The sequence below is a fragment of the Eucyclogobius newberryi genome, unplaced genomic scaffold, assembly GCF_026437365.1.
Source record: "Eucyclogobius newberryi isolate DKJ021-1_F unplaced genomic scaffold, fEucNew1.0.hap1 SCAF_5, whole genome shotgun sequence".
Classification (NCBI taxonomy): domain Eukaryota; kingdom Metazoa; phylum Chordata; class Actinopteri; order Gobiiformes; family Gobiidae; genus Eucyclogobius; species Eucyclogobius newberryi.
The window spans coordinates 24,768,679-24,791,891 of record NW_027316167.1 but is presented as its reverse complement, the minus strand read 5'-3'; the positions used below and the strand labels follow the sequence as shown (position 1 = coordinate 24,791,891).

Sequence of the window (23,213 nt, the reverse complement as noted above, 5' to 3'; positions counted from 1 at the left end):
GATGTTTTGTAAGTATCTTAGTGAAAGTCTATTGACCTTCTGTCACAGCCACACACCAATTACTCTTGCTGCTATTATCCTTATTTTTTTTACCCAATCACATCGATAATGCATGTGATGTCTAACTACAATTGGTGTGTAATGTACAGTATAGAGTGTGCCCGTTCATTTTATATTAAGCATGCAAGAGACACACTCTTCCCATTGAAGTAAACCTACACTGAATGTAATCACTATTATAATAATTTTATGCACTAGAAAACAGAGGAGAAGCTGCCAGATTGTGTTCATTTTTTTTTATCATGGTGGCTCTTGATGAAAGTAGAATTGTGTCAGATTCCAGCTTGACCACAATCACAGAGGAGTCATCAGTTTTTCAGAGTAATCACATAATCGGCCACTCAAACACTTGGGGAATAAATGAATCTCCTTCACTCTCATCATCTTAAATCAATCTATATCAGGCTTAAATGAACACCATCAGCTGAACAATCTAAGGCACAGGAAAGGATCAGCAGACATTTTCTAATACTTTTACCCTGTCAGACTATGGGCTCCTTCTTTTTTTTTTGTGCTTCATTCTACATTGCATGTCTCACCAACGATAATGTATTCAAGCAGCAGCAATTGTACTTCATGCGCTCGTACTATGCAGTGAAGTGGTTTCCTCAGTTGTCCCTCCTCATCCTCAGTGTGGTATGAATGAGCATGTGCTGCTGCTGGTGCGAGTGATGCTGCACCAGGCGAGTCTTTGTCTGCGGAGGAGGCTGGGCTCCAGCTGGCTCCCGCTGTGTGTTTGCAGGCACAAGTCAGTGGGTCCCTCAGCACTCGGTGCAGGAGGCGAGCTGTGTGATATATTGGGATGCACACCACCAACGCCCCCGTCACACCCTCTCCTCCTCCCGCTCACTCCTGCACTCCTGCTTCAGGTTCACATCAGTCCTTTCTCCTCTCCATCTTTAACTCGCACAGACTTTCAGTATTGCATGCCGTTATTAAAAAGAATTGTGTGACTACAGTCGGGTAGAGTGGGGGAATGTGGAGGAAAGATAGCGTCATGTCATTTGAATCAGATGTAATTTAGGTTAATTGATGATATTGAGCCATTCATTCGAAACAATGATGTCGACTACAATATTTCCCCAGTTTTCTCCTCACACCATTCATAATTTCCCCCCAGAAAATCTTCACACTTTGCTGACAAAGGATGAGGCGGGATCCCACCAGACAGGGAGAGGGCGCCTGAGGTAGCGCACATTTACTCTCATGTCTATCAAGTCCAAGTCTATCTTCATCCAACGAGCGATGAGGGCGAAACCTCCAGTGCGTCCTCACGAGGAGACGGGCAATAAGAAGGAAAGGAAGCAGAGGAGTGTGTTAGAGCGCGGGCTGCTCTTCAGGACCCCAGCGACGAGCAGCAGCCAGTGTCTGCTCAATGTGCGTGTGTGTGTGCGCGCGTGCGTGTGCATGTGTGCATGTGTGTGCATGTGCGTGCGTGTGTGCGTGCGTGTGTGCGTGCGTGTGTGCGTGTGTGTGTGCGTGTGTGTGTGCGTGTGTGCGTGTGTGTGTGCGTGTGTTTGTGCGTGTGCGCGCGGAGCAGCAGCCAGCGCACACACTTTACATTCGTTCACAACATGGCGTTGAAGCGCCGAGAGACACGACGGCTCTCCCCCGACTAAAACAAGTGCTTTGTCCAGAAAAGAACCAGCAAGTGGAACTGCCGCGGGAGGAGACCGAGAGCTGCGCCTGGACACGCTGCGTGAGGCGCTGGCGGGGACAATAGTGGAGCCCAAACTATGCAGTCCGCTATAACGGGATCGCTGTAGTACAGACGCCGCACGCTGCTGCCCCACTGGTGGAAATCAAAGGCTGTACATGGCGGTGGAGAGCACTCTTTATCTGCTCTGTCTGCTTTCACTCTTTTGTGGCCCATCAAGGCAAGGTAAGGGCTTCACTTCTGTCCCTCGTGTTCCGCGGGACTGCATGCGGGATCGTTTGTCTGAAGTGCAGTTCACGCACATGAAGTGGGACTGATGCACATTGATAGTAGTGAGTTTGCACCTTGCAGGGTCTGAGCAGAACGTGTTCCTTCTTCACCCCATGTGGCCTGGCTCGTGCTCGCAGGGCATGGCCGAATTCTTCATGGTTCGCTTTGTCAGCGCTCGGGCTTCGGTGCTGCAAGTTGACCAGGACCAGTGTGTGCCACTCATGGTGCCCACACTGGAACACACTTTCCACATGTTTGACAACATGCTATCACTGACTAGTGCGACTAGTACTAAGTTTATGAGCCTTTTGCAAGTCTAAGATTCAGGCAGGCATAGTAGGGGTCATGTCTGTCAGTAGAAGCCAAAGAGAAGGTGAAGTAAAGCCACTCAGAATTACCATGACAATGACCAGTGCTCAATATGAACCATACAATTGGTGCTGAAATTATTTTACTTGAATAATAAGACAACTCTTACAAGGCAACACTGAGCAAAGGTTATTGTCAAAATAAGTCATTTTAGATTTATGTGTATTATCCAACTTTTTCTTACTGTGAACAAAATATATTTCGTAATTTAGGTTGCTAGCTCCACATAGGAGCTAGGAGAGTATCCCCCTGTAAAGTAACTAGACTTAAGTCTAAGGCAGAATTAACTAGAACCAAGGCATTTTTTCTTTTTACATTTTAGTTGTTGTTTTAGTTATGTTTTCTTTCTAAACTGAAAACACGTTGATGGTTCTAATACAAGCCAACAGCAAACGTAGTGATTGGAGCTGTTCCTGTGCTCATGTGTGTTCATGTTGTTACTTTTGCACCTCGGGACTTGAAACAGAGCAGCTGGGGAAGGTTCCAGGACAGATGAGTTGGTGGTGTCTGTTCCGGAGGCTAATATGGGGCCAAGGGCCATTCGTACAATTACTGACAATGAGCCTGTTTTGTGCATTCTTATGGAAGATCAAACAGGATTGTGTTTCATGTAGCACTTATCCCCAAATAAGAACAAAACAGGAGAAGGCAATGTGGGCATCGTGGGGGCGAAATGGCCCCAAAAAAATAAAAAATAAATATATATATTTCTTGGAGGCAGATTGTGTCATTATTTATGAACACTGTAGTTACCTGTTGCCTTTAAGAGGTTCTGAAAGTCCACGCTTCACTATGATTGACTGAATGCAACTGTCACTCACTTAGAGCCTTATAGAGGCTGACCAATGGGAGAAGTGAGTGGGAAAAGGCGTTTGTGTCTGAGCAAAGACCTCCATTGAAGCCCCAGGTCGCAACTTCTACAAAAAACAAATACATTTTCTGATTGCATTAAAAAAACATGTGTCTTTAGTGTGAACGTGCTCACATCTCTACAAAGCTTTCTCATACTTGGCCTGGAGGCGCTTACTGCCTGGCTCAATAGAAATATGATTCCGTTGGCTATAATATTCCACAGTATGTTATAAAACATGTCAATCACCATGGGGATTGTTCTGAAGTGTGGCTTTCTGTGGAATCATACCATGTGACATCTTACCTCAGAATGTTGCGTAGTGATACTTTGAATAAAGAAATAGAGAAAAAGTGAATGATGAATCAGATACATATTAAATATTTGTCCCCATCTTGCCCATCCCTGGATTACACATCCCCAAAAGTACAAAAAGAAAAGACAAAGTCACATTCGCTGTTAACTTTGAAGAACAATGTTGTTACAGCTCCTTTCTCTGCTCAGCTTGTACCTCATATCTACAACCTTTACTAATTAATGTCTCTTATTACTTTATGCGAATATCACGGCTTAATTAGCGCTGGTTCAATGTGTTACTTTGTACAAGCAGAAACAAGTGTTCAAAACTAATGTTGTTGTTTAGCTTGCTGCCTTTTATAGAGAGTTTGATATCCCAGTATTGCCATTGAAACGACTTCATCATGTTGTAAGGGACAAGGACAGACGTTGTGTCCCAGCGGGCTTCCAAAAAAATCTCAAATACTTTGTTTACTATACACAGTTATGGGTATTGCCTGTGTCTGTGCGTACGTGTAACCCATGACAAAAGTAAATGTGTTCAGGGGTATTCTAGCGTTATACAAAGCACAAAATAAATGTACATGTAATCCTCATGACTTGCTGAAAATGACTGAAGCTTTGATTGAAGGAGCACTGTCGTTTGCTAATGAGGCTGTATAGCTTCCCAGTCTCTCAGCAGGATATTCACAGACTTAAATATTTGATGACAGCATGAGCTCAAGTGTCAGTGCCATCAAGCAGACGCCTATACCTCACACAATCCCAGCACACAGATTCTTCACTACTGTATAGCAAATACATTTATATTTCCAGTCAATGTTCATGGGTAGTCAAGAATGAATGTTGCGTAATCAGTAATTATAGTCTTACAACTAAAATGTTTTATTGTAAGCCTTTAAATCCATCATAAATACTACATTTATTTTCCTTCCTTTCCACTCTGTAAAACATTTTACCATTATTGGGTCATTTTCACTCTTCACTCTTGTGCTCCTTCTGGTCTTATTCTATATGTGCTAGTTAGTTAGTTTGTAGTCCCATTATAGTTGTAGTGTAATTAACCACTCAAATTGTGTCCATATACTTAATCCTTCTGATGAGTCAAAGGTTTGTTAAAAATAATCTGATACTTTAACAAAAGGCAATTTGTGATAGATATGTGTATTATGATCTGCAGCTGCCCCACACGACTGAAGAACATGAAGTACTAAACACCTCCCGATTGGTTTGTTACCTAGTTTTACATAAACAATACTTTATTTGCAACTTCATAAGAGAATAGAAATAATCTGATTTCTGTTATCAAAAGAAAAAAATCGACCGTAAACACCCTCAATATAAAGACATAACATTTAAATAGGTGCCATTCCTCTTTATTGGCTCTTAGTGTCCTATTGAGCGCTGCCTGTGTGGCAGAGCCAGCCACTGCAGGTGTCCGCGCCTCTCCTGGGCAACTTTATGAACCTAACTGTCATTTGTAATGTTTTAAAGTGCTCAGCCCGGGGTGCTGTGTATGTGTACTATGTAAGACCAGCTGCTCTTCCTCCCATATGATAACATCTACAGAATATTAATGCCTGTTTGTCTCCACTCTGCCCATGTTTTAATTCACTTTTACCTTGTGCCAAACCTTTAGTACATACATATAATATGTGGGATATTTTGATCATACAAAATGTAATATGTGCCCTTCACCAAAGTAATTGCAATCATCTCCTTGATTGAATAGAATATTGTCATCAAGAAGGCACTTGATGACAATATTCTACCGCGTCTTAACATACTTAACATATTTGTGTGAACATCTAATGTGACAGCTCATCTCTGGAGACATAAAACAGGATCTTGTTGGGCAGCAGTGCCTGTAGTGAATAGCTTATTGCACATTACCGATAAATGAAGTATCTCTGAGTGTGTGTGTGTGTGCGTGTGTGTGCGTGTGTGTGCGTGTGTTAGTACGTGTGTGTGCGTGTGTGTGTGTGTGTGCGTGCGTGTGTGTGTGTGTATGTGTGTGTGCGTGTGTGTGTGTGCGTGTGTGTGCGTGTGTGTGCGTGTGTGTGTGTGTGTGTGTGTGCGTGCGTGTGTGTGTGTGTGTGTATGTGTGTGTGCGTGTGTGTGTGTGCGTGTGTGTGCGTGTGTGTGCGTGTGTGTGTGTGTGTGTGTGTGCGTGCGTGTGTGTGTGTGTGTGTGCGCACGCCAAAGTGCAGTCAAACGCAGGTGGTGTGTGTGGACGAGAACGTGTGTCAGCAGTGATTTGTGAGAGCATCTTGATCCTCTCCCTTGATGGTCAATGCTAAATTAGGATGCATATTATTTCACGATACCCTTGGCACAAAGATACATGGAGGGAAATATGTTCATTTGAATAGTTTTTCCTTAGCAAGTCATGTAAGTTTTGCACGTACTGAAGTGTAGAAAGTACAGTAATTTATATATATATATATATTATATATATGTATATATTTATATTATATTCAGCAATTCCTTTTATTGCAATTAGATTTGTAAATTGTATTAACATTATACAATACATTATATATATATCGCCATTACACTATGTTCTATCTCAAAATTGTGAACAAATCTACACACTGTGCCTTGCCTACACACACACACACACACACACACACATACACACACACACACACACACACACACACACACATACACACACACACACACACACACACACACACACACGTTTTTTGTTACCAGACCATTATTGGCAGCGTGTTGAAATGCCTCCACAGTTAGTGCATTATGGTTTATTTCACGGCACCTTTCTTGGCAGGTGCCTTTTCTATTTACGCACACAGAACGGGTCAATAGCAGTGGTCGTTGTAAAGGGAGAATACTTCAAAAGCATTTTCTTAGAATTCAAGCTCTCTCCTCCCTTGTGATGTACAAAGGTTTTGTTGATTCTGTTTGTTTGTTCTATTTCCCCTATTGGGGACTAGTGCAGCCTCTCGGGAATGTCACCAAATCAAACACATGGGTGGGCTTAGGTAAGCATACGCCACCGGGTCATTGGCAGCAATAACTCACACTCTGAATTTGGGATGATAATATTCCAAGTAAGCATGCATTAAATTCAAATAGAAAACTGAATTTGGCTTGACGGGATATGCACTAGGCACTCTATTGGCTGCAGTCATTAAAAATATCATGCTATTATTGGAGCGAATTAAACTGTCAATGAGGTGATGGCTCATCCCGTCGCTGTGGAGCAATCTTCATAATAGCATTGAAAAGAGTCTTTGAAGATTCTGAAGACACATGTGGTTTTGATCTTTTGAGTGCTGAAGTTTGACTGCAAAAGCAATTCTATCCAACAAGAGTTTAGAAGAACCTTCAATAAGTCTTGTTTCTTGCTCATGTGCTTGTGACAAAGCTTGCTTCTCTGTCACTCTGGTGTACGCTTTAAGATGTTGTTGGTGATGATGTTTGGCCTGGCTGTCGCCGCTCGACAGGCATCATTGTACTATACTGTAAGCTTAGACTCAAATGTACCGAACTTTTTTTTTTCCTCGACGCTTAATAACATGAATCACTTTTGAATCACTGCGACCAAGCGACAATGTAAAGTGGTGTAGAATCAGGTGGGAGTCATACGTTTTTCTCTTTCCCACTCCATTTGAAGCTTACGTGGTGGACACATTCAAATGTAGGTGCAAGTGTGTATTAATCTGTGTGTTTGTAGGTGGATATGTAATTAGTAATGCGGATATGTAACTATTGTAAAGCAAATGTGTCATAAATAAAGCCAATCAATCAGAAAAATTAAGCCCTATTTGAAGACACAAGTTATCAAATTAAAATCATCAAAATCAAGAAAATGTCTATCTAAAGTGTGGATCTGAAGTTGGTGTTGTGTGTCAAGTTATCGAGAAACAGTTTATTCTGTGTAGGAATGTATAAAAAAATGGATTCGCAAATGACCAATATAATAATTCGATGAGGTCTAATGTGTTACTTCAGAAAGAACCAATTAAGACCACCAAAGAACTAAGGAATCTCTCTAATCGAAGGCTATTTAAGTTATTGTAAACATATTGCCACATGCACATACTGAATGATAAATCTTTTGATCAAATCTTGCTGTAAGTATATATAATTGTAAGTCCGTGAATAGAGCTTGCCCTTCTCCAAGACATGTAGCACACAGTGTCATGTAGCAATCTCATCTATCATACTGCCCTTGTAAGACACGTCTGACCCTGATCTTTGAACACGTGCGGGACTCAAGAATTGACCGTGGCAAATCAGCGTTATGTGTTGTTATGTGTCATTTCCGTCGTTCTGTTCGCGTTTAACATTGATCGAGAAAAACTATACACCATTTCAACAACGTTATTCTGGTTCTGATCAAGTCCAGTCCTATTCCAAAAGCGTTTAAGTGTTGTTGACTCATGTAAGCGTTTGTGCTGGCTCTTGACACGGCCATGTGGAGGCCCCATGCTGTGGACTCTCTGAATACGCTTGACTCTGATTGGCTGAGAGCGGCCTGGGATGAATGAGCACTGTACATAGAGCTGGAGGCATGTGGGCTGTACTGGTATGCCCTCGCCGGCCCGCACTTTGTGTCCTGCTTTTATTCACGCCAGTAAACTTTGAGTAGAGAGTTAAGGCCAGTCCCACCGTTGACCCGTGTTTACTGCACACTCAGCCGTGTCTCTGGCTGTGAGAGGGGAGTCACCACTGCTGCGTCACATCAGTCTGTGCTGTACGGCTGGGAATCTGGTCTTCATCGAGATTCAGTCTGATCGCCATAAATCCAGAGCTCTACATTCAATCCTCTGTCAGGAAAAGTTCAGCTGGTTTTTGTGTTAAATGAATCCGTGGATGCTTTGTTCTTTAGTTTTTACCCTTGTGAACCCAAATCCATATAAGAGAAAAACAAACTGATTTTAAACACACTTCGAACAAAAATACACCAAAATGAAATGTTAAAAATGTGTCAATTCTAATTTGTGAGGTGTGTGTGTGTACATGTGTGTGTGTGCATGTGTGTGTGAGTGCGTGTGCATGTGTGTCTGTCTGTCTGTCTGTGTGTGTGTGTGTTTGTGTGCGTGTATGTGTGTGTGTGTGTGTGTGTGCTTGCTTGTGTATGTGTGTGTGTTTGTGTGTGTGTGCGTGTATGTGTGTGTGTGTGTGTGTGCGTGTATGTGTGTGTGTGTGTGTGCTTGTATGTGTGTGTGTGTGTGTGTGTGTGTGCGTGTGTGTGTGTGTGTGTGTGTGCATGTGTGTGTGTGTGTGTGTGTGTGCGTGTATGTGTGTGTGTGTGTGTGTGTGTGTGTGCTTGAATGTGTGTGTGTGTGTGTGTGTGTGCGTGTATGTGTGTGTGTGTGTGTGTGTGTGCTTGAATGTGTGTGTGTGTGTGTGTGTGTGTGTGCGTGTATGTGTGTGTGTGCGTGTGTATGTGTGTGTGTGTGTGTGCTTGTATGTGTGTGTGTATGTGTGTGCGTGTATGTGTGTGTGTGCGTGTATGTGTATGTGTGTGCTTGTATGTGTGTGTGTATGTGTGTGCGTGTGTGTGTGTGCGTGTATGTGTATGTGTGTGCTTGTATGTGTGTGTGTATGTGTGTGCGTGTATGTGTGTGTGTGCTTGTATGTGTGTGTGTATGTGTGTGCGTGTATGTGTGTGTGTGTGCTTGTATGTGTGTGTGTGTGTGTGTGCTTGTATGTGTGTGTGTATGTGTGTGCTTGTATGTGTGTGTGTGTGTGTGTCCTGGGAGAGGCACAGCTGGAGCACTCACACCTGACACAGCAGCTGTTCATGTTGTGAGTGACTCATAGACTTCCACTGTGAGCTCAGTGAGACGTGGAGTCCTGAGCAGAGTCTCAAACAAGTAAACACTTCTCTGTGCGCCCGGAGACAAGACTCATGTCAAATCAGACACAATTCTATGTATTTGCATTGTTTACAAAAACATGCAGTCCTGCAGTTGGCCAGGAAAAACTACAAAAAACCTCCTTGGGAAAAAGTAGAAACCTGTTGGAGTTCCACATTGAAGGGGGATCTGACTCTCACAGACGGACAGACGGACACGAGGGAGACCGTGGAACTGGACCCACTCTTCAGGCAGATGAGGGACCATAATATCTTACTTACATTCTCCTCGCACATTTGCCACATAATGACACACTGTATTAAGCAGTGCACTTAGCCTTGCTTAAACGACTTGAGTTCAGATCTGGATTTGAGTGGTTTTCTTTAAGCAAAAAAACTGAATAAATAAATGTTGATTGAAATAAATGAATGAATAAATGAATTGTACGTTATGCAACTGTAGGATGTCACCTTTTGATGCTGTTTTATTTGTATATTATAAGCGTGTAAATTTAAACTGTAATTTAGTATTTTATGGCCACATTACATAATCTAGCTTTAAATAAGAACGTTTATTTGCCAGATTGTTTTCATATTGAATAAAAATATCAGAAACAATTTTATAAGTGAGATATTCCATCAAGTCCATCAAGTAAAAACTTCTGTAATTGGGATTGTCCTGAATTCAAGTCATTTTATAAATTGTAATTTTGTTTTATAAAGGGTAAAAGTACATAAAGCTATTTTTATATATTATAATATTTTAAAACCCCAAATATCTTTCTATTCCTCAAGTATTTACTAGTAGTACTGTTGCTTTCTGATTTCTTCACATATGTTTTGGCTGTTGCTGGCTGACTTAGCACTTGTGCCTTATCACAGTTGTGGCTTGTGATTATTGATTTGTGCCCATGATGGCGCAGCTCGGGTCCACACGCACGAGTACGCCGGAGCGCAGGGTTCTTATCTTGTTGATATTGATATGGACGAGGTAATTGAATGATCAAACAAAGCCAGCCAAATGATCTGGGCCTGAGGTTTGTGGCCTGGCCTCACTCACAGTTTCCCATCTCGTTACAGAGAACTCTTCAGTGCTGTCAGTCACTCCAAACAACCTTTTAGAAAGCGTTGTTCCCAAAATACAAATCCCACATCAAGTGCTCCCCAAAGTGCAAGTTAAACCAATTACCAAGTGTCAATTTACCATGTACTCGTGGTGCTTTGTAATGCGTTGTTGTTAGTAACAAAATCAGCACAAATCTCTGTTGCGTCTCAAGGATACACAAATGAAGTGCAGCAGTGTTGTTCGTGTTATTTACATTTTATTGCACCCCTTGATGACAGTATGCACGTGGAGCAGTTGAGACGAGCGAACAAGTGTCATTTCTGAACAATAGAAACCAGTTTTATCACAGGCGAAACTTCAAAAATATCAGATATGGCAAAAAGTGGAAGGCAAGACATTCATCCAAAAAATAAGAATTATGAACATCTGATTTGTCTCGCGGCAAAGATAAGAGTCCATGATTGACCCAAGTTCCAAAAAGGTTGAAGTGTTTTAGGTGTGATTTGTGCTTGCGAAAGGCGGCCGTGTTTATTGGCTGAGAGGAAACCTGAGCTGTGGCTACAGGGTCATGTGCTGCGCATTCTCTCGTTTGTTGACATCCATTTGAGCTCCTTTCATATCTGTGCACCGACTCACTTTTTCTGCGACTCGTCTTTCACTCAGATGTTGTTGAATAGGTGACCCATTAACAGAGAGAGTCACAGAATGAGTTCATGCACTGCTCGTCTCTTTCACAGATATTGCTTTTCAGCCTTAATTTTGTCAGGCCGACTGCGAATGAAACAGCTTTAACCGCAGATTACCATTGATATTGGTTTACATGCTATACTTGTATGTGAAATTACATTAGTCTGGGCTGTATGATATTGGAAATGATTGCAAAATGTGATATGGCTGTTAAGTACAGTGATATTTATATAATTTCAGTTATACTTTGACTTTTTCTTTTTTGATATTGCCTCTGAAAATATCTCAATAAACATTATTATTGGCCATTGCATTTTATTTTATTTTGCTAATGCAATGGTCTTGGCTTGTAACTTAAAAAAAAAAAAAAAAGAAAAGATCGATGCAACAATAAAAGACCTTTAAAATTGATATTACACTTATAATAAACTGCTATATCAGGTCCAGTTGAGAAAACGTCCTCAAGCCAGGCTCTCTTTATAAAAAGTGTCATAATTACTTTCACAATTTATAATATAGTCTACAAATGATGTCTGATGTAGATTAAGGGAAGTTTTAAAATTAATTAAGATATTATTGATCTTTTAAAAGTTGATTTGAGGCAGAATATAAAGCTGACATTGGCTGTGATGGGGGGCTTGATGGGGGTTTGTTCTTAGTACGGTCAGCGGCTCGGGACTGGACGGGGTTTGGTTTATGGCATGAATGAGGAGTAAAGTTTTGGACTGATAGATAACTCAGCATTTGTTGGGTCTTGACAATTTCCCTTTCTTTTTTTGTGTGGATTTGGATTACAGACTGGCCCAGATTCATCCCAGAATGGTTAATTTGACATAAAATAAGTGGGTTATAGCTTTATTTTTATATTTGACCTTCCTAGGCAATTGATGGTTATTTTATATCCGATTGTGGACAAAATGGAGGTCTGTACAGACACGCTGGAAGTTTTTAAGCCTGCATGCATCTTAAATGTTTTGCATACTTAGAAAGTGCTTTAAGTGTGTATTTCCACATTAAAAAGTATATGTATATATATATATATATATATATATATATATATATATATATATATATATATATATATATATATATATATATATATATATATATATATACATATCATTTTAAGTCTCCAGAGAGCCACCAGTGTCTCTGGTTCTCACTTTGCACATAGTAAACCTCTGTCATCTTTCTACTTAGAGCCAGCAGTGAAGCTCCTTGAATCATGCCGAGGCAATCATTCTTCAGCATTCCTTCAGCATACCTTGGGTTCAGAGCTCTGCCCCCAGTCCTCTCCAGCAGCTCTCTGTTGCACAGTAAAATGTTAAAATGGCCACTTCTCTGTTGCCCTTGTCCCCTCCAGCGTGCTTTGTCCTCATGAGACACCACATGTAGGACAGTCGGCTTTTAAAGCCTTTTCACATAATAGAGATAATCTCCACTCTGAACTGGTCAGGCAAGTTTTGGCAATGCCTCTGTGTAATGGGAATACCGGTGGTTCCATCGGACCTCAGAGGAGCGAGGAAATGTTTATGGGGGTTGGTTTTTGGGGGATTCAGAAATAGAAAATAGAAGCAAGTTGTTACAATTTGAGGGCTCGGATCAGCCGAATGCTCCATTCACAAAATTCTCCCATTTAACTCGGGTTTAAGTCCAACCACTCTGAGCATGTAACTTTTATCTGTGACAATAATGCACTGCAGTTATCTTACTTTCATTTAAGCCTTGTGAAAACACAAATTTATTTGCCTCATTCTTGGCTGTAACAATTCAGTTTGTTCTGTTCATTAGTCATGTGCTGTTCATGTGCTTTTTAACTAGTTTATATACAAAAGTCTTCTCTGTACAGTTCAGAAGAGGATGTAGCTTTAGACGGGAAATACAAGGACACATGAGGAGGTATGGAAAGATGAGCAGTCGCTCTCAGATTGGTGAGAATGAGCCATAAGACTGTGTGTTCAAGTATTCAAGATGTTTCTGTCCAATACAATTACTCATTGTGTTAATTGAATTCATTGATATAGTATAGCATCATAAATATTCTGGACCTGGTCGGATATATATATATATATATATATATATATATCTTTTCTTTTTCTTTTTCTTTTTCTTTTTCTTTTTCAAGTATAAACATGTTTAACATTGTCTATATTGAATTCTCTGCAAACACTGACTGCTTACATTTTAATGACTTAATAAGACTTAATGAGTTGAAATGGGAGCGAGAAGCGAGTGTGGAGCTTTGTGGAGGAAGCTCACCTGCTGCTTCTGCATTTTCAGCCCACCACAGGGTCTCAGGTGTAGTTCTGTCTGTGGTAAGTGGAGACTGCTGTGCTCTCATAGTTTTTGCTCAATTACATGTCATGCTGTCACTGGGATTTTTTAGAGTTTACAGGAAACCAGCAATAATTGTGTAATGCTATATTAAGTATGTATCATAAGTGTTCTTGTAATTAGGCCCGAGCGCCACAAGCTGGCGAGAGGCCTATTAATCTCGTAAGGCCGTGCGAAGCACGGCTGCGAAAGTGCGCACGTAGTGCGCACGAAATCGAGCGCGAAGCGCTCGCCCACTTCCAAACACTCACTAACGCACTCCTTCACTCATGCACGCCCCGTGCATACTAATTAGTAGTAGGAAAATGGAACATTACCGTTGTAAACGGGCGAAGCCCGTGCAAAAGTGTGCACTAAACGAGCACTTTACGACCGCGAAGCGGTCGTCATCCCCATATAAAGCACTCATTTGCGCTAAGTACCTCACGAATACGTTCCCCATCTCTTGCATGTTCCGTGCATATAAGCATTTCCGAAAATGTATAGTTTATGATATTTGGAAAATGGGAAACATTGTTTTCGCATCGGAATATTATTCTTTCTTCTTTCTTTCTTTCTTCTCGGGACCAACCCCCCTATTTTTCACCCAGTGAACATTGACGAAAAGTCACAAAAATTTGCACACCTCTAAAAATCGTGCCTCTCTACATTCTGGCTATTTCCCTTTTCTAAAATAAAAAAAAAATTGGCGCGTCAGCGCCCCCAAATGTACCAAAAATGCATTGAGAGATGGGAAATGACCCAAAAAAAATCTGATCGTAGAATCATGAAATTTGGCGCAGAGGTAGATGGTGACAAGAGAAGTAAAAAATATTATTACGGCAACGCCGTCCGCCCAACCAAATGTCGGCCATATTGCTTCAAAAATGGCTAAACATGACTTCGGAGTTTTTCCAAACGACGTACTTTTACGAACTCCTCCCAGGGCGTTGGCCCTAAAAAGCTGAAATTTGGTGAAAATGCTACTGAGGAGTGGGACATCAAAAGTTATCCTAATTACATTGATACCTGTCACGGTCTCTGTGCGGCAAAGCCGCAAACTGTAGCAAGAATTTCAGAAATCTCCCAAATTTAACATTTCTGCCGTTTGCGCAGATAAAGTCCGAATTGCGTCAAATTAGAATCAGTTGTTAAACTCTTTGCCCTAAACCTACTTGAAGTGAAATAAATTAATTTGGCACCACAGCGCCCCCTACAGATTTTATATGGAGGTTAAATATTTAGTTTTGCGAAATTATATGAAATTTGACACACAACTCAATTTTGGCATCCCCATCAAAAAAGTCAATGAGACCCATGTCATAATTGTTATGGCTTTGCCGTAACGATGACCGAAACCTTCCATGTTATTCCAATGGGGAAATCGCCAGAACATGTTTACACTTTAGACTTTCACAAACTCCTCTTAGGGCGTTAGACATATTAACCTGAAATTTGGTGAGACTCATCTTCAGGGGTGGACCATCAAAAGTTATCCACATTTTTATTCAAAGAGTCACGGTGTCTGTGCGGCAAAGCCGCACATTTTGCCAAGAATTCAAAATAAAATTGCTTTTTGATGGTAAAACAAAGGGGAGAAGATGTGACAGCGTCACAGATTCAGCAGTAGGCGTAATAAAAGGACAATTGGGGCGCGTTAGCGCCCCAATTGTCGGCGTAGCGAGGGCCGATCATTGCCGCTTGCGGCTATATTTATTATTGTTTATTTAGTAGGGACGGTGCATATTAATGAACATGCATGATACATTTGCCGTAAACACGCCGAATTGTTGCCAATCGCGTTTGCTCCTTGTTTTAGACCGCATATACATTTTCATGAAACCAAGTACAACTGTCCTCATAATGTAATAAAATACTGAAAATATAATAAATTCCTCCCCAAAACACTGTGGTACTGATTTGGGATGGACAGTTCTAAGTCTCTAATGAGGCAGCAGCTCATCCCACATCCCACACCCCACACTTGGGGGCCTTTTTCACTCCTGGACAGTAATGCCCTGCTGCTGACACACAAATCCCTGCAAACGGCTACACCCTATTCATTTGGAGAGCTCCTCTTTCCCCACTGGACCCTTTGTCTACCACATCTATCAATCTAATGTGCTCACTGCATTACTTCTATTGGGCCTAAAATAAGATAAAGAGAACATAGTGAGCCAAAAATGGCAGTTGTAATACAGTGTCAGTATATTTGATGTGGTCTTGTAGATGCTGAGAATATATAATTGTCTTCTGAGAGGCAGTGGCTTGGGAACAGAGCATGTCATCAGTAAAGCTGTCAGGTGGATGATTGATGTAGATGATGTTGGGAAGGGCTGCAACAATTCATTGAGATTTGTCAACAATTAAAAAATAATTGTCATATTTTTCACAAAGCACAACACAGAATAATGGAATAATGAATAAATAATCACAATTTTCATTAATATTTTGTTCATAAACGTTCTCTATCTAAACGCCTTCTATCCCCCTATTTCAACCCTTATTTGGTTAGATGTATTTAAAATATCTCAAAGTAAAAAAAATTGGATTTTACTAGTCAACAAAATTCTAAAACAATAATTTAGCTACAGCTCTTTTGTTGGATCCTCATTCCCTTTTTCTGATTTTGTGACGTGTGTTGTTTGAATTGCAGTTGTATCACTATGATCGGTGGAGGAATATGATGGTGCTGTGCAATTGTCAGCTCAGGGGAAATGTTCTGTAGCAGCTGTGGCTGTGCTGGGTTTGAGATGACATCATATTCTGTATTCATTATTCACTTACATCATTCAAGGTCTGTAGTGCTTATTGAAATGTCAACAGACAAAAATACTTGTGTTATTGTAATTTGCAGATGTAATGGTGTGATTGGATTAACTTTGATAAAGGACCCTGTATCTCACCAATAGAGATGTCAATAGCTTAATCAATAATCCTGAGCAACAAAACTTAAATATAAGCAAAACTATGTAATTTCAAATAAATTCAATACAAAGTCCCAAAAAGTAAACTAAAATCACATTCACATTATTTCATCATTCAGAAAGTTTAATTTCATTAATCTAGTTAAGAGGAATGATGATCTATGAGAACATTTATATTTTGCGTTCATGAGACGTCAAACATACAATAGTTTAATAATGTGGTGTAAAGCATATCTAAATATGGTAGAATTTGCTTTTTAAATATCAGAATGCAGATATTTAGTCTACCGGTACATGAAACAAGCAAAACAAATTGCAAGAAAATGAACGTCTTCTCAGTCAAACAAAATACATATTTCCCACAATGACTAAGTATTGTTGGAAATATATAAGTATTTTGTTAGTTGATAAAACTTTAACCCACTAGTTTGATATAGCAAGTTTTTTTTGACTAACTAATAATGATTCAACAGTTGTGGATTTTCTGTTTCCAAACACATGCATCTCCATAGAGCTTTATTGTGAATGCAACATAACCCTGATAATCATGAACTTGAGACAAAAATAGCGTTTATGAAATCTAATCAGCAGTTGTTATTTTGTTTGTTTGCAGACAAAGCCATTTCCTTGGAGCTGAGCTGTGGGGCTGGTCCTAGCCATGTAGTGCTGGAGCCGGGAGTGCCTGTGCTGCTGGACTGTAGCTTGGGCTCCAGTGATAACCCTCTGAACATTACGTGGCAGCGGGACGGTCGGACTCTGCCTCAGGATGGATCAGACTTCCTCCAGTACCTGCCCAATGGCTCTCTTCTCCTGCTGCCCATGGCCTCCGCAGAGGTAGAGGGCATCTACAGCTGTGTGACTGCCAGTGCCCACGGAGCCCTGATAAGCCGCACCGTCAGTGTACTACGTGCAAGTATGTATTATCCATCCATATGGCATATCGTGTTAGTGCTTCTCTGTTTCATGCAGCTGTGATGTGTGAATTCTCAGAAGATAAGGCGAGAGTTTTTTAATTTGTTGTTTCATGGACTTTCCTTGGCATTTTTTAAGAGGGGAGGACCGAATAAAAATAACATTTTATTTTCACATTCTCAAATCACATCTCTACCATCCAGAAGTCGGAGTTGAATTTAAAAATAACGTTTTATTCTAAATAGATGTCTTGGATTCTTAGAATATAGGCCCTACTACCACCTCTCTACATTATCTGCATAATTATAGTTATTAATGCAAGAAATTGAAAATAACCCTTATGATACTGAGCGGTGTACAAAAGATGGCTCCAGCAAGATGTAAATGATGTAAGATAATAGATGCACCACTGGTGTGTAGCCTGTTCACAATATTCTTGATTAAATGTTGGCCAACTGCACAATAAAGTAGACTACAAAAAGTGATTGCCTTAACCCTAAGCCTGGTGAAGTATGAGTATGAGTTTTATGATGGCCTGTATTCATGTTTAACACCTTTACATCCATTGTAAATGGATCCAAGTAAACGTTCCTTCCATAGGTTTCAGAGATGGTCGGCTGCCGTTGCAATGTCATAAACTAACTCAGTGGATTTACTGTACATGCAAACAAAAAAAAAACGAATAGTTGGCTTTAATCCGATACAATCAGAGATCTTCATGTGCATGTAAACACCTTACTCCGATAGAAATGGGCGTTCAAAGTCTCCGATTGAGACACCCAGATTATGCAGTGTTTAATGGAAGGTGGAACTCACAGTGATCAGCCAGAAAGTAGTCCCAGACTGGGACAAGTCAGTTTGATAAACTTTATTGAGTCTTGACAGGAACACAAAGTGTGCAATGAATGAAAATGTCTTTGGCCACAGTGATTTAGTCCAATGCTGTGGCGTAGGAATCTTTCACACGCTCGAGTCGTGGACACGCACCTCAGATCAGATCATGGGGCCAAGTAGCGGTCTTACAATGCGATCAGATGAGAACGTGTGACTCCACAGACGAGCTGGACATGTCCACATGAGTAGGACTTGTGCTACTTAAATGGCAACGATAAAAGGATTCTGATATAATCGTATAAAGCGTATTCTTCATTTCCTTGTTCGAACACAAGCCAAAGCCACGCCCACCCCACTTCACTGGCAAGGACCACGCCACAACAATGAAATACGAAAGAATGTTTATTGATAAGTCATGATGGGTCGATGAGAGATCGATGAGAGCTCGATGAGATGAGAGAGAGCTCGATGAGATGAGAGAGAGCTCGATGAGATGAGAGAGAGCTCGATGAGATGAGAGAGAGAGCTCGATGAGATGAGAGAGAGAGATATCGAGGGAGCGAGAGAGCGAGATATATCGAGAGAGCGAGAGAGAGAGAGAGAGAGAGAGAGAGAGAGAGAGAGCGAGCGCTAGAGCGATATTGAGAGAGAGAGCGAGAGCGGGAGCGAGAGCGAGAGAGATCGATGAGATGAGAGAGAGAGAGAGATCGATGAGATGGCTGGGTAGAGACTCCGGATGGGGGCTCTGTCTCGGGTAATCAGCCCAGCCGATTCAGAACCCCCAAAATGATTTAAATGAAGGAAGTTGATCTGGATCTTGACGTAAGCCTGGCTGAAAATAATGTTACGAGTGGCACGGGGGAAGAGGAGCTGGATAGCCAAGCACTCTTGAAGAGTAGCTGGACTAAATCGAAAGCAGTACGTCCGTTACTGAGACGAGGGTTATTTCTGGTACATTTGAATAGTGTTTTAGCGTTTGTGGTCGTCGACGGAAGCAGATGGAGAATGAGATGCAAGAGTGATAGGATTGAACGGACAGTCGATAGAACTGGATTTATGGTGGAGTCTCCTTGCTCCGGAGTGGAGAGCGAAATGTTTGCATGGATTTAGGAGTTGACGAGCTGCGGGTAGCAAAGAAGTCAATATGAGCGATGAACGAGGGAACTTAATTGAGATGAATGAGATTGAGAATGAGAGGAATGAAAGATATGAGGGTAGTAGTATTGAGGAGTAGGAATTGAAGCGATCGTAGAGCGTCGGATTTGGGACGGTGCATCGAGAGTAGGAGTTGGTCAATTACGGTGACTTGAGTTTGAGCAATGCAGGAGACGGATTGATAGAGGGGAATAGAGTATTATGAGTTGCGCATAATAAGATATCCCTTATTGATCTACTAGAGAGGTGTAGAATAAGCCTTCCGACTGATCAAACCCCCAAAATGTCCAGAACGATAGTGGGGTATAATTCTGGCATTACGTGAATGCCTGGTAGAGGAGACTAAGCGCCTGAGGACCGTGTAGTACGCACGGCAGCTGGAATGGGTTGGAAGGGGCCGGAGCGCTCCGAGCAGTCTCCAATGCACCGACCGATGCACGGTAGATAAGGTGCACGTTGAGAGATGTTTCTTCTGAAAAGAAGGAGGGAATGTGAGATGGATGAGCATCCCGGTGCCCGGTGACTGTTCCGGAGAGAGACTGCTTCCCGGTGCCCGATGAGACCCTGGTGAGGACGCAGAAAAGCTTGAGTGGGATGTGGGATGAATGGGGAAGGGGTCGAATGGTTTGGATGAATGGGGAAGGGGGGGGGGGAATAGAGCGGGATGAGTGATTAAGGGAGGGATGAATGAAGAGTCGAAAGATCGAGTGGAGAACGGACTCTGTACGAGCAGAGGGTCGAAGGAGAGACTGTTGAGAACCAGAGGGGCGTATCCCGGTGGCTCTGTGGTAGACGTCCCTGTGCCCGGTGGCTCAGAGAGAGGCTCTGGGAAATAAATACATGGATTGGGGCGAGCATGAGGATGCTGCCGTGGGTCGGGGCGAGCGCGTGGGCGCGGCTGCTGATGAGATTCGTGCTTGGAGTGAACGTGTTGCCGGCGGGGCTCTTAGCGAGCTTGTGGCTGCGGGGCGGGGCTCTGAGCGAGCGTGTGGCTGCGGGCGGGGCTCTGAGGATGCGGAAAAGCTTGAGTGGGATGTGGGATGAATGGGGATAGGGGTCGAATGGTTTGGATGAATGGGGAAGGGAATAGAGCGGGATGAGGGATGAATGGAGGGATGATTGGCTGCTCTGGGGCGAGCGTGGTTGCTCTGCTCTGGGGCGAGCGAGGATGCTCTGGGGCGAGCGTGGCTGCGACGCTCTGGGGCGAGCGAGGATGCTCTGGGGCATCCTCGCTCTGGGGCGAGCGAGGATGCTCTGGGGCGAGCGAGGATGCTCTGGGGCGAGCGAGGATGCTCTGGATGCTCTGGGGCGAGCATAGATGCTCTGGATGCTCTGGGGCGAGCGTAGATGCTCTGGATGCTCTGGGGCGAGCGTAGATGCTCTGGATGCTCTGGGGCGAGCGTGGGCGAGCGTGGATGCTCTGGGGCGAGCGTGGGCGAGCGTGGATGCTCTGGGGCGAGCGTGGGCGAGCGTGGATGCTCTGGGGCGAGCGTGGGCGAGCGTGGATGCTCTGGGGCGAGCGTGGGCGAGCCTGGATGCTCTGGGGCGAGCGTGGATGCTCTGGGGCGAGCGTGGATGCTCTGGGGCGAGCGTGGGCGAGCGTGGATGCTCTGGGGCGAGCGTGGGCGAGCGTGGATGCTCTGGGGCGAGCGTGGATGCTCTGGGGCGAGCGTGGGCGAGCGTGGATGCTCTGGGGCGAGCGTGGATGCTCTGGATGTTCTGGGGCGAGCGTGGGCGAGCTTGGATGCTCTGGGGCGAGCGTGGATGCTCTGGGGCGAGCGTGGATGCTCTGGGGCGAGCGTGGATGCTCTGGATGTTCTGGGGCGAGCGTGGGCGAGCGTGGATGCTCTGGGGCGAGCGTGGATGCTCTGGGGCGAGCGTGGATGCTCTGGGGCGAGCGTGGATGCTCTGGGGCGAGCGTGGATGCTCTGGGGCGAGCGTGGATGCTCTGGGGCGAGCGTGCTGCTGGCGGGGTCTGAGTGAGCTGTAGTTGTAACTGAGCTGTAAGTTGTGACATGTGGGTTGGCTGAGGGCTGTAGCTGAGAGTAGTAGCTCGGAGCTGTAACTGAGCTGTTGAGCTATTGAGCTGAAGCTGTAAGTTGAGCTGTTGAGCTATTGAGCTGTAGCTGTAAGTTGAGCTGTTGAGCTATTGAGCTGTAGCTGTAAATTGAGCTATTGAGCTGTAGCTGTAAATTGAGCTATTGAGCTGTAGCTGTAAGTTGAGCTATTGAGCTGTAGCTGTAAGTTGAGCTATTGAGCTGTAGCTCTAAGTTGAGCTATTGAGCTGTAGCTGTAAGTTGAGCTATTGAGCTGTAGCTGTAAGTTGAGCTATTGAGCTGTAGCTGTAAATTGAGCTATTGAGCTGTGAGCTGAGCTATTGAGCTGTGAGCTGAGCTATTGAGCTGTGAGCTGAGCTATTGAGCTGTGAGCTGAGCTGAGCTATTGAGCTGTAGCTGTGAGTTGAGCTGTGAGCTGTAGCTGTGAATTGAGCTATTGAGCTGTAGCTGTGAATTGAGCTATTGAGCTGTAGCTGTGAATTGAGCTATTGAGCCGTGAGCTGTGCGTTGAGCTGAGAGATGAGAGTTGCGTTGAGCCTGCGCGTTGAGCCTGCGCGTTGAGCCTGCGCGTTGAGCCTGCGCGTTGAGCTGCAAGGCGAACATGGTAAGATGAGGTTGCATCTTTTTTACTTAAGGTAATATGCGAATGAGAAGATGAGAACCTGCCGCAATGCTAGAAACAGAATCTTTGAAGATACCTGTGGCTAACATGTGGCGGCGAAGCCAGACAGCTGAATGTGACATGAAAGTAATTTAGTGGAAGCATGAATTGTGAACCTACGAGGTGTGAAGGTTGCATGAGAAAAGAAAAAGGAAGCTTGAGCTGGCCGGCGCGGGAGCCGTGCCCCGCTCCGGAAGCTCGGATAGCGCCCGGTAAAAATGAGGGGCAGAGAGCGAGAAGGAGCGCGCGTGGGTCCAGGCCGTTGCTGTGGAGTGGAGGTCGGCGTTCTGTGTGGACGCCCGGAGGTGGGGTCCGTGAGAGACGCAGGTGCGGAGGAGCTGATGGTGTTTGGAGCTGTGGAATCACGCTGGGTGAGTCCTGGGGGGAACTGACCGACTGAATGTTTCAGACTGAATTGGTCAGATTAGGAACGGATCAGAATCTGAGGAAATGGCTCATGGTTGGTTTGAATGAACGCGCTATACTGAGTGTCTCTCTGTCGAGAGAGCAGAGACAACAAGAGATGCTGGGATTGGCCTTTGCATATATAGGCCTTCTGGGTAATAAGAGGCGTGGTTAAAGAGTGGAGGTGTGGTTGCTGGGGAGGTAAGAGGTTGAGGCGTGGTCCTGCTCCCGAATCTAAGTTAGCGATTACATCTCCAACTACACATCCTTTAAGTTAATCTACCAGTCGATCTAATGGATCTATGGTCGATCTAGGAAGCTGTGAGTTGCGAGAGTTTTAAAGCGCTCTGACGTTCTGACGAAAGTGATCTAACTCGGTGTCGGAGTTGCTGGTGCAGAATAATTTTTTTTTTAAATTTTTATTAAGGGTTTGGCCTAAATAACTGCGGAAAATCCGCGAAAACAGAAAAAAAAAAAACATAATTTTTTCTCGGCGTTGGCGGGCTCGCAAAACAACTTATTAAAAAACTCTCACCTAAAAGTGCTAGAGTGGAGCAAAAAGCAGCAGGTACAGTTGAGAACAGATTACAGCATGTTTGTGCATTAATTGCTGCTCCAAAAATATTTTGAATGCTAGAATGTGCTCATTTACAGTACACATATAAAAAAAAATGTTTTGGCGGCAGGCTGAGGAAATGAAAAGCCCATTTGGCCTTGATTCTTACCTGAAACCCATTGAACTGAGCCACCAAAGCTATCATCAAACAGATTTCAGGAGTCTCAGGTCTTTTTAAAGTGATGTCCGTGGTCTGTGCACGGACAATTGATGACACAGGAGGGGGAGGACTTTGTCTGTTCTC

The 23,213-nt window shown here is 43.3% G+C and overlaps 1 protein-coding gene across 1 annotated transcript in view; it reads left to right on the top strand.

Moving 5' to 3' along the window:
- Positions 1 to 1,656: 1,656 nt before the first annotated feature.
- The window catches only part of igdcc4 (immunoglobulin superfamily, DCC subclass, member 4), a 41,090-nt gene continuing 19,533 nt past the window's right edge, over positions 1,657 to 23,213 (top strand). Inside the window, exons 1-2 of the mRNA XM_072464906.1 lie at positions 1,657 to 1,942; positions 16,943 to 17,242. Of these exons, the coding sequence (XP_072321007.1) occupies positions 1,876 to 1,942; positions 16,943 to 17,242 (367 nt within the window). The 5' untranslated portion in view covers positions 1,657 to 1,875. The remainder of the gene's footprint in view (positions 1,943 to 16,942; positions 17,243 to 23,213) is intronic.